The 12,426-nt window shown below is 43.4% G+C and overlaps 1 protein-coding gene across 1 annotated transcript in view; it reads right to left on the bottom strand.

Moving 5' to 3' along the window:
* The window catches only part of LOC124619953 (orexin receptor type 2-like), a 120,631-nt gene that overhangs the window by 63,544 nt on the left and 44,661 nt on the right, over nt 1-12,426 (bottom strand). The window contains exon 3 of the mRNA XM_047146615.1: nt 7,592-7,861. Coding sequence (XP_047002571.1) covers nt 7,592-7,861 — 270 coding nt within the window. The remainder of the gene's footprint in view (nt 1-7,591; nt 7,862-12,426) is intronic.

Here is a 12,426-nt window from a genome sequence, read left to right on the forward strand (position 1 = left end):
AGGCATGAGTATTCAAATACAGACATCTGTAAACAGCCAGAATACTGCACTGCGGTCGGCAACGCCTATATGAGACAACAAGTGTCTGTCGCAGTTGTTAGATTGGTTACTGCTGCTACCATAGCAGGTTATCAAGAGTTAAGCGAGTTTGAACGTGGTGTTATAGACGACGCACGAGGGATGGAACACAGCATCTCCGAGGTAGCGATGAAATAGCGGTTTCCCCGGAAGACTATTTCACGAGTGTACCGCGAATATCACGAATCCGGATAAACAACAAATCTCCGATGTCGCTGCGGCAGGAGAAAAGTCATGCAAGAAAGGGACCAACAATTGCTGAAGAAAATCGTTCAGCGTGACAGAAGTGCAACCCTTCACTTCTGGGCCATCGACAAGTGCCAGCGTGCGAACCATTCAAGGAAACATCATCGATATGAGCTTATGGAGCCGAATGCCCTCTCCTGTACCCTTGGTGACTGCACGACACGAAACCTTATGACTCACGTGATCCCGTTAACACTGACATTGGACTGTTGATGACTGGAAACACGTTGGCTGGTCGGACGAGCCTCGTTTCAAACTGTGTCGCGCGGTTGTAGGTGTACAGGCATGCAGACAACCTCATGAATCCATGGACCCTGCATGTCAGCAGGGGACTGTTCAGTCTATTGGAGGCTCTGTAATTGTGTGGGGCGTGTGCAATAGGAGTGGTATGTGACCCCTGATACGTTTGGATACGACTCTGACAGGTGTCACGTACGTAAGCATCCTATCTGATCACCTGTTGGGTTGGTTGGGTTGTTTCGGGGAAGAGACCAAACAGCGAGGTCATCGGTCTCATTGGATTAGAGAAGGACGAGGAAGGAAGTCGGCCGTGCCCTTTCAAAGGAACCGTCCCGGCATTTGCCTGGATCGTTTTAGGGAAATCACGGAAAACCTAAATTAGGACGGCCGTACGCAGGATTGAACCGTCGTCCTCCTGAATGCGAGTCCAGTGTGCTAACCACTTCGCAACCTCGCTCGGTGGTCACCTGTATCCATTCATGTCCACAGTGCGTTCCGACGGACTTCGACAATTCCAGCCGGACAATGCGGCACCCTACATGTCCAGAATTTCTACATAGTGGCTCCAGGAACACTCTGACTGTAAAAAGTTCCGCTGGTCACCAAACTCCCCAGACATGAAGGTTATTGAGCACGTCTGGGATGCCTTGCAACGTGCTGTTTACAAGAGATCTCCACCATCTTGTACTCTTACGGATTTATGGACAGCACTACTTCAGACATTCATCGATTCTATACCACGCCGAGTCGAGGAACTTCTGCGTGCTCACGGGGGCCCTACATGATATTAGGCAGGTGTACCATTTTCTTTGGCTCTTCAGTGTATATGCAACGTTCAAGGCAACAAACGATGGAAATATTAGCTTCTAGGTGATTCAGGTATTATGTCTAGAAATATTTAAAAATTTTAAAATTTCCGTGAAGAACATATTTATACACATAATATTTTTATATTTGACTCTTACAGAAAAGTTTATAAAAATGGTACTGCCTTCTAGGATCACGTTATAGCCTAGGCGTTATCTCGCCATCCTGGAAGTCACTGTGGATCAAGAGAAGTATGAATCTATTCTTTGGTTCCATGTTCATCTCTACATTCAGTTTATTTCTCCTCGGCAGATGGGATCTATCGGCAGGAAATGTAACATATCAGACAGCTTGGAGTGTACGTGCGACGTTAGGAAAGCACAAGGGTAAGTTTATAGTACTGCACTGGCCAACAAACTCCCCGGATATAAACCTAATCGAGAATCTGTGGGGCTACCTCGATAGCACTGTTCGCGCCATGGATCATCAACCGAGAACCTAACGCAGCTGGCCACGGCACTCAAATCGGTATGGTTCCGTATCCCTGTCGGTACTTTCCAGAGCTTCATTTACCCTCTTCTTGCGTCTGATGCAACGGTCGCACTGCAAGAGATGGTTATTCGATTTTTCGAGAGGTGGTCTCATTTGTGTGACTGGAAAGTGTATTGGGCGGTTATAGTCAAACTTTCCCTATTTAACGCGTTACAACATGGAAACTAATTACAGTACGAGTGTCAAATTTGATAGCATTAATGTCCAGAGTAAGGGGTGCACGATTTCGATAGGTCACTGTGCCACCGTCCAGTTTAACTGTGACCACCAGGCTCCGTCATCAGTCATCGTGATACATAGTCTCACACAACTTACCAGTCACCTTGTACTTGTGTCAAACGAGCTAGGATCAAAGGAGCAGGGTATTATTGGTGAAATTCTGTCATCAAAACAACAGCAATCCTACAGCTGCACTTCGAGAATATCGCCAGCTGAAAGGATTACGGAAGGGTCCTCTTTCGACATCTACTGTGCGGAGCATGATGAAGAATTTCGAATCAACTGGAGAACTGGGTGTTGCTCAGGGAAGAGGCCGACAACCAGTTGCATCAAAGCTGCTGCACGCAATTGTCGAACGTTCACGACAGTTGAACATCCCGAGGTCCACTATAAGGAAGGTGCTTCGAGCCATTCTCAAATGGTACGCATACAGGATCCACATCCTACAGCACCTTACCTCACAGGTTTGAAATGGATTGTTTGGGGGAAGAGACCACACAGCGAGGTCATCGGCCTCATCGGATTACTGAAGGAGGGGGAAGGAAGTCGGCCGTGCCCTTTCAAAGGAACCATCCCGGCATTTGCCTGGACCGACTTAAGGAAATCACATCAAAACACAAATAAGGATGGCCAGACGCGGGACTGTACCGTCGTCCTCTCGAATACGAGTCCAGTGTGTTAACCACTGCGCCACTTCGCTAGGTACGTAACAGGACGCACCATGACGTGTTGACTTCGATCTCCACTTTCTTGTAAGGACTGAAGTTGATGAGGGCTGGCTCTGGACCATCCGATGAACAGACGAAGCTCATTTTCCTCTGATGGGTGAGGTGAACACATAGAATTTCCGAGAGGGTGTAACACTCCGGTTTGATCTACTGACTTATCCCGCTCGATCGGGATCTGATAGCAGCCCAAATAGATAATAATTAATGTGACCGTGTACCTAATGGGGCTGGCAATCGGATTGGACTGCTACGGAGTTGTTACATTCCATTTTGTCCTTCTCGAATGCTGTAATAATAAATTGTCTGGTGGCAAGAAGATCGACAACACAGCTTCATTAATCAACAACTTATATTCGTCACAAAAACACAAAGTAAGGAGACAGCCACTGCTTTCGTCGTACAGAATTAATAATGGCTAATCTCAGCACAGGCCCTTTCGTTATTCCTTGTCGTCACACGCAATTTCAATCATTGTGATCCAACACTTCAATCCAAAACTGCAATCCAACACTGCAATCCAAATAATGCCGGCGCGGTAGACGCGTAGTTACAAATATCGGCACAAAAAATCACTGAATCACACTAGTAACTATACTTTTTCACTTTACCGTATATTTCTAACACAAAAGGGGTTAAACCGCGGTGATGGCCACCCCCTTTGTCGGTACGGCCTTGCATGACGGCCACCGGCCGCCCCACGGCCCGGCCCGCAGCCTGGGTCCCACTCTACTATCTCAACACTCGCTCTCGCAACCCGACACACACTATCGATTGTTTGTCCTGTCGACCTGTGCTGTCGCAAAACTTATAGTAAGGGCCTACGGACCCCTTACATGTGGAGATCTTCACCTCCAGTCACTGTGCACCCTGCATTGTGAACGTGTCACCGTAGGGTGTGGCTTCACGGCTCCGTTCATCATTGGCCCATTCTTTTTTGAATAGGTCGGCGCTCAGGGGCCAAAGACGTGCAGTGTGACAGGCCAGCGTTACTGCGATATGCTTTACCAGCATGCCTTACCCGCCCTACAGGAGAGAGACGCACTGAACTCAACAGTTTTCATGCAAGATGGGGACCCACCGCACATTGCTCGCGAATTTCACCTGCTTCCCCAAAAGAAATTTGGAAACGTTCGAATTATCAGCCTATCGTTTGCTTTACGAGGGGAACTTTCACACATTTGCTCATCTGAAGATCAGCATATCAAGACAGGTATCCATCACACCTACGGACATGCTTCTTTCTACTGTGCGTAATGCAATCCTCCGCATTCAGTCTTTGGGTCACTGATGGGCGGCGTATTGAGTCTCTTTTGTAGCAATAATGGCACCGGTATGTAATGGTACGATGTACCGTAGCTGCACATCAAAAGTGTTTGAGTTGAATTGATTCTGCGTTGTTTCTCCTCCTCATATCGTTGACATTAATGCTACCAAGTTTGGTCGCCGTGTGGTAATTAGTTCCGTGTTATAACGTGTTAAATAGGGAAAGCTGAATTATAACCACCCAGGATATGATCTAGCGGAAAGCGTCGGAAGCTCCACGAACCGTTAGACAGATTATACATTTTTCTCTAAGAAGGTAGCAAAGCCGAAAGACTGCAGCGAATTGTAGGAAGACCTGTACAGGATAGATGACTGGGGCAGTGACTGGCGGCTGACCCTAAGTATAAATAAACATAACGCTTACATAGGAGAAGAAGCCTAATACTGTATTCGCACACTATTCGTAGCAGGAAACTTCAGCTTCAGTAAAACACCTCGGAATAACCATATGGATCGCAGCCTGGTGATCTAGCAGTAAAATACATGCATAGAAACCAAGAGGTTGCGGGATCACTACCTGGTCGGATCAGAGGAATTTTCAGTGACCTTTTGTTCTAACAATCATCTCTCAACGGTCTCAAGTCATGAGGAACGCTACGTGGTTCGGATTCCACTTCAAAGTGTAGATTCCCTTTGCCCAGTTGGATAACAGGGATGTATTAGCGACACGTAAACCATCGACGGGGCGTCCATTTGAAAGACTTGCATTCGGCCATTGAGACATACGAAATTATTATTGTTACCGCCTGGAGGGACCTAAAGCAGAATAACCACATAAAAGAAATTGAGGAAATAGCAGATCACGGAATGAGCTTCATCGGAAGGATTTCAAGGGATTGCAATTGATCCGTGAAAGAAGTGGCTGAGAAAACACTTGCTTAACCGATTATTGTTCATCAGAGTGCGACCTTTACCAAGTAGGATAGAGAATAGCTGAATAGCGATAGAGAATATCCAGCGAAGAGTAGTGTGTTTCGTCACAGGATCATTTGGTTGGTGCGAGAGCATTATCGAGATGCTCAACAAACTGTAGTGAAAAAATGCTATTTGGTCAAGAACTGACATTCTGAGAACGTGGCTCTGAAAAAAATATAGGTTGACTCTTACAAAGAAGGAAAAAGCAACAAGCAACTTTTTACAACGCAATTTTTTTATTTAAATAGCGCTGTTACCGGTTTCATACCGGAAGGTTCGTCTTTAGACAAGTAGTTCAAGTTAAGATGCATTTTACATAACTTTCACTTTTGGTCTTCCGAAATGAATCACCACCACCCCAAGGAAATTTCATCATTTGAGAAAACAATGAGTGAAAACTAATGTAAAATCTATGTTAACGTGAACCTTTTGGTTCGAAGCCTATAACGGCGCTATTTAAATAAATAAATAGCGTTATAAAAAGTGGCTGGTTGCTGTTGTCTTCTACGTAAGAGTCAAACAATAAATGTAGTTGAGAAAGCTACGAGAAAGTCGTTATGTATCGTTGACAGATTTTTTCACTGAAATTCTGTAAGTATATGTCCTTGGAAGAGTAAGGCAAGATTTTATTTCCTTGCACTTGCATCTCATGAAGTGACCTCAACAAGAAATCATAGAAATTAGAGCTAATTCGTTACTTTGCAAACAGTTGTAAGGTAGCAGAATAAATGGTCAGATTCGCACCTTACATGAGACCTTTATGAATCGCAATGAAATCGACAGTTATGAGAACATTTGCCTATCAATATGTAATGCAAAAGGGATGACAGTCAATTGATGGTATAACAGGGAATGTGAATCGAGTTGCTTTTAGTTTTGAAAAGTCAGCTCCACAATGACGTAGCGTAGCCGCGCTGCGGGAGTTACGCCGGGAACCACTTAAAGGGGAGCGGGAAAGAGGAAAGCGACCCCAGGCCAGGTGATTCAAGCCGGAGGACCGCCTGTAGCGAGGGCATCGGTACAAGGCAGAGAAGAAGCTTTAGAAAACTGTGTTTCGAAATCTCAGCGGGATACGAACAAAAGAAAGTGACGCATTTTCGTCCAGTGAGTGCGACACATGGAAAGTTCAATGTACTTTAGGCACCTAGAATGGGCACAAAATGTCCGATTGGTGGATACGCAGTAGGAAGGAGAAAAATACTGAAATTTCGACGCAGTTTGATAGAAGGGGCGTTGCAATTGGTAGAGTGTGTTTCTACAAAATAAGAGGAACCCTCCTATTGGTAAAAGAAAGCCGTGGCATGAAAAAGGAACCCAAGTGGAGGGAGGCGGTTCTGTTATGAGTAGGACAAGAGAGAAATTTTCATGGACTCTTCTCTGAACTGGCGTCAAGTGCAGAACGGAGCGCTTAGCACTCCGTATGACGCAGAGAAGAAATTGGTGTAGACACTGCGTTCACAGCGGCTGCACTCCAGCTAAAACTAGCTGTAGCAGCGTTTAGCTCCAACTGTGGAGAAACGAACCAACCAAATTAGTTAACTGTTCTTGCGAGACCTGAGAGGGCACTATAATATGCACACTGCTCTAACCATGTGCATGTATATCGCCGCATAATAAGACTATGGCTGAGTACACGTTTTCTCACATAACGAGAATCATAAGTTCAGAAAAGGTAAGATTAGTTTTGTAGGAATTTCAGTGGGAGAGAGCGGCCTTGCAGACAGCAGCACGTCACAGCTTAAGGTGTACTGCGTACAGAGGTGTAAACATTGTTGGTTCACCAGCTTGCGTCCACTGTAAACTCGAGCGGCCTTGGGTAATCTTGCGCTCAAATTTGTCACTTGACTAACCATCCACCGTAGACTTGATTGTCATCCTAAATAGTACCGAACTTTGAACCGAAAATCGGACGATTTTCATAGTACTTACCAACATTATAAAATATGTGTACGAGCAGTTTTGTAAAGAAACGTCCAATTAAACTTTCATATTATTTGGCTTAGGATTAACGTAAAGAAACTTCCAATTAGACCTTCAATATATTGTGTTTAGGATTAATGTGCTTTTAGAGAGATAATATTTAACATTGTAGTGTATAAACTTATCTCACGTTCTGATGTTGGCAAGATGCGTTATCCATTGCGCTCTTTTCATGTTGGAGAGTTGAGAACTGTGTCAAAAGCTGTCATTTGGTGAGAAATAGTGCGACATTAAACTTGTCATTTCACCTCACACAGGTGTTCTAAAGTCAATAATAAAAAGAAAACAAACCACATCCTTACACAGTCATTCTACCACGGTGCCATTTGCGCATTGAACAAGGATGGGTCGAAAAGATTGTGTTACCACCTCTGGCATACACCATAAATCCGTTTGCACAGCACAGATGTTGATGTAGTTATCTACCAGTACTATTTTTGAAGTTTCCATAAGCGTTACACCAGCAAAGAGATGTGCATGGTAACTGCGAAGTGGCCGCTTACCGAAGGTGGCGTGGTGCCCGGCCTCCTTGGAGCTGATGACGTCGCCGTTGTGGTCGTCGTGGCCCGGGATGTTGTCGGAGCGCCAGAGCACGCGCACGATCTGGAAGTAGGCGACCGACATGAAGAGCAGCGGCAGCGTGTACAGCAGCAGGCTCTTGGCGCCGTGGAACACCATCTCCGAGTCGTAGCTCCAGCTGCCCTCGCACTGCGTCAGCAGCACCGAGTCCCAGTCGCGGCCCCGGGCGCGCAGCACCACCAGCTCGGGGATGTCTGCAACAGGGACACTCCCACCAGCACTCTCAAGGCACTCGAACCAGCTTCCTGAGCTGGTCGGGGTGGCCGAGCGGTTCTAGGCGCTACAGCCTGGAACCGCGCGACCGCTACGGTCGCAGGTTCGAATCCTGCCTCGGGCATGGATGTGTGTGATGTCCTTAGGTTAGTTAGGTTTAAGTAGCTCTAAGTTCTAGGGGACTGATGACCTCAGATGTTACGTCCCATAGTGCTCAGAGCCATTTGAACCATCTTAACCAGCTTCCCGAGGTTTCACACCACCGAAGGCTGTGGAGGGCAACGTGCCAAGTTACCAGACTGGACAAATGTCATGAGAAGGCAGTGGGTATAGCAACAGTCGGCTTTTGCTGAAGCGTATGTGGTACACTAGAATCAAAACGTCTATATTCAAATTATTCAACTATGGTATAACTTAATTTTATTACATAACTGACGTTTATACATCACACCCTTCCAGGAAGTCTCTCATCCGCCACAGCAACGATTGCGATCAAGAAGACCAGCAAGTGTTACTGCAGGACAACTCATTGCGGATGGTTTTGATCTAAATGAAAACTGGAAGCATGAATGGTCAACACAAACATTGGGAATAAGAGTCCATCATCTTGATCCCACAAAGAAGCCAAAAGGTTTTGATCTACCGAGGAAACTTTGGTGCCGCCTCAGCAGATTAAGGTTCATATGGCTCCGAGCACTATGGGCCTGAACATCTGAGTTCATCAGTCCCCTAGAACATAGAACTACTTAAAACTATCCAATCTAAGGTCATCACACACATCCATGCCCGAGGCAGGATACGAACCTGCGACCGTAGCGGTCGCGCGGTTCCAGACTGAAGCACCTTGAACCGCTCGGCCACTACGGCCGGCGCAGGTTTAGGACTGGACATGGTTGTTGTAGCTACTTCTGGTACAAATGGGGCTGGATCAGTTCGCCGATGTGTGAATGTAAAGAGAAGAGCAGACGATTGAACATTTAGTCCAACGCTGTCCACTTCATTCATACCCTGGAACTCCCGATGACTTGTTCACTCTCACACCCAGCTTAATTAACTGGTTGGAAACACGGACTTTAAGCTTTAATCTTGTCTTATATCATACGTACATTGTATAAAATCATTTGCCGTATATAGACTGTATATTATATAAAATCACCATACGATTAAATAAACCAAGTTAAGTGTGTAATGGGGCACGAGCTGTTACCGTAGCTATGCTCACATATGAGTATTTTTGTTATGAGGAGTTATGGTGAGTAAATAATCTATTCCACATGTAATAATGTCAGCTGCCCCCTTGTTTCTGCCTTTTCAGGTAAGCATAGCTCGTGATGTACGTGTGCCTCCCCGCAAACCACCCACTGCACGATTTGGTGGCATGCACAGAGTCATTGGTGAGTGGTGCGTGCAAGATATGGGCAGAAGCACCCGTCTTTGCATTGTGCTGTCGAGGTAACTGTACACTGTAAAACACGTACATTAGGTAACATATTTTACAATTTTTCAACATAGTTTACGTTCATCGTTGCAAGAAAAGTATGCTCTAGTCTCTACTTCAACATCTTAGGGGCCTATTCTGTCCATTTTTTGCGTTCTAGAGTAGCCTATCATCTTCTGTAGTGTCCATGCTGTTTCCATATCAAATTTCATCGGAACAGGTTCAGCGGTTCAGTCGTTAAAACGTAACACACAGAATTTCTTCCACGTTTTTAGTGTTAGTAAGGAAAAATGGACTAGACAAATTGCGGACTGCATAGGCCTTGTATTAATTATGTTGATATCACGTAGATCATATCAGCAACTACAAGATTTTCACAAATGAGATAATGTTCAAAAGTCCCAAGAGTAAGTAGCTTTCTCGAAGTGTACATTTTTGCTTGCACCGCGTAATATTCTTCACATCATTAAATACCTTGCACTGCACTCTTTCTAACGTATGCTATGGTCTTCCTAAGGGTTCAAACTACCTCCATACCAGATTTAATCGAAATTTCTTCAGTAGTTTATTCGTACAAATTAGCTGGTTTACTTCCGCAATTATAATACAGGGTGACACACGAACAACCGGTTTCGAGTGCAGATTGCTCGCGAATTACGCAATAATTCTTGCCCCCACGAACAGATATTACAGCAAATAGATAATCAACTCATAAACAGATAGTAAAAAAATAACAAATAAGCTAACGCAAAGGTCTGTATGTACTGAATTGATTTTGTCTTTTACATTACATTACTTCAGGTGCTGCAAATGTCTCCTTGTGTTTCAGTGCACTTTTGTGTACGCCCTATTATGTGAATATACATTTTGCGTAACTCCGCCACATCAAGTCTCAGATTTACATTACGAATATTGTTCTTCAAGTCTTCTAATGTCACTGGATTATTTGCGTACACCTTTCGAGTGCCCCACAGATAAAAGTCACAAGTGGTTAGGTCCTGCGAAAGCGACTGCCACAATCCTTTTCTGCCAGTACTTTCTTCTACTTTTCGTGAATTCGTAAGACTGGCTAGTGTAAAGTGTGACAGGTCGCCCCATCCTGTTGAAAGACAGGGGTTGGTGTCAATTGTGACTAAAATTCTTCAAAGATCCGCTTATCTACAGCAGTGGTTGCTGTTGTTTCCAAAAATATCGAACTCACAATTCAAGTTGCTGGCAGGACACACCACACTCCGATTTTTACACCGCGAAGAGCTTCCTCCTTAACCAGATAGGGATTGTTGGTTAACCAGTATCTGGTGTTTGAGAGTTCACATATCCGGTCAGATGGAACTAAACTTCATCACTCATTAAATACAGCAGCAGATGTATCACTCCACTGTCAAATTTTGACATTTTATTGGGAATACCTGCATGAAACGTTCCGTTATTGTGACAATTTAAGTGTCGAGTTCTTTGGATTCTGGATCATTCGTGCTCGAATATCCGTGATCACAACAGGCGTACGAATGAATGGGGATCGATTCCTTTTTGCGATTGCAACTGACACTGTAGTAAGTCACTTTGTTACCAAATCCTGTGTACTGGTCTTTGGTAGCAGGGAAACGCCTTTGTAAAAATGTCAACGTTTCCTTAAATGAACCGGTAGACAAGAATGCCTGCACTGTTGAGTTTCTTTCCTGAAGAGGATACATCTCGCTGAGATATTTACTTCGCACTTTTTCCGTACTGACAATCCAAAACGCAATCGCAACAACTTCGAAACAATAGATGACAAAAGGCGGACAACAATGAGCAGTCAATTATGAGGGGCTTATTTTTCGTGAGCCAACTGGGAAAATGAATTTTCAATAAATGATACTAACTGCCTAATTCTCCACATAATATAACTTTTATCTATTATGGGCATTCAATTAACTGGTTGAATGTTATGAAGAAGTTACACAATTTTCAGAATGGTTAAAAGTCAGAAATCTATTACCTCTGTCTTATAGAAGTTACACAATTTTCAGAATGGTTAAAAGTCAGAAATCTATTACCTCTGTCTTGTAACATATTGATGAGGTGAATTAAGAAAAGCATGCATTGGTTCTTTAAGATAGGAAAGGGGTATAAATTATATGTTAATTAAAAACACACATTCAAATTATCTGGGAATTAATCCTGTCGAACAGTAAAATTGAAAATATTATTTATTGGTGCAGAAGGCAACAACTCACCCATTTTATTCAGTGTCTATTTAAGCAGCGTCACTGACACTCCTCAGAATGAAGAGTACCAGTATAGATTTTACTACTTTACTCCTTGGCAATTGCAAATATACAAGGAGATAAAGACATGTAGCGAAAGAAATTATTTACTGAAAATAGAAGTGTGGCGCATTTATCATTATGACGAACGCTTCAACGTGAAAGACCGATCATAGTCAAGTTATAAATTTGTTAACGTGAAATGGAAAGTTAATTATCCATAAATTTATATCAGCAGCTCGAGGTACCATTTCAATAATGTAAGTAAAAAGAGAATTATGAACAACAACAGACAAAACGTAAAGAAGTGTGGATGCATAATCAAATCATTTTTACTAAGAGATGATATCACATTTTTGAAAAGGTTGAAGAAACTCCACATAAGTTACCAGTCAGATATAAGAACTTACAAGGTGCAATTACTCCAAGACTATAATATTAAACTATTACATCAAAAGAGATTAAATGAGATGTGTCAAATGAAACAAGTAAGTAACAACAAAAATGGAGAATGGAATACTACTTTAAAAATTATAACGTAAGCAGCGGCTGAAGCGTTAGGAACGATGAATAACAAATATTCTGAACTATGTTAACGATTTGGGATGCACATATTAGCAAATTAATAAAAGACAAAGGAGAGGTATTTAAAAACGTTATCACCACCTAAGAACATGAGTTACAGAAAGCATTGTAAAGGCAGATCTGCTTTAGTAAAGAAAGAATTCGAAAAATTCAATGAGAAAGTTGGGACCGATATATTAGTGAAATAGAAAACTATATTCATGGAAGAAAAACACAGCATACAGAATTGTGAAGCACTTGAATAAAAAAGAAAGAGACAATTCACATGTAAATA

This window comes from Schistocerca americana, chromosome 6 (genome assembly GCF_021461395.2).
Source record: "Schistocerca americana isolate TAMUIC-IGC-003095 chromosome 6, iqSchAmer2.1, whole genome shotgun sequence".
NCBI lineage: Eukaryota > Metazoa > Arthropoda > Insecta > Orthoptera > Acrididae > Schistocerca > Schistocerca americana.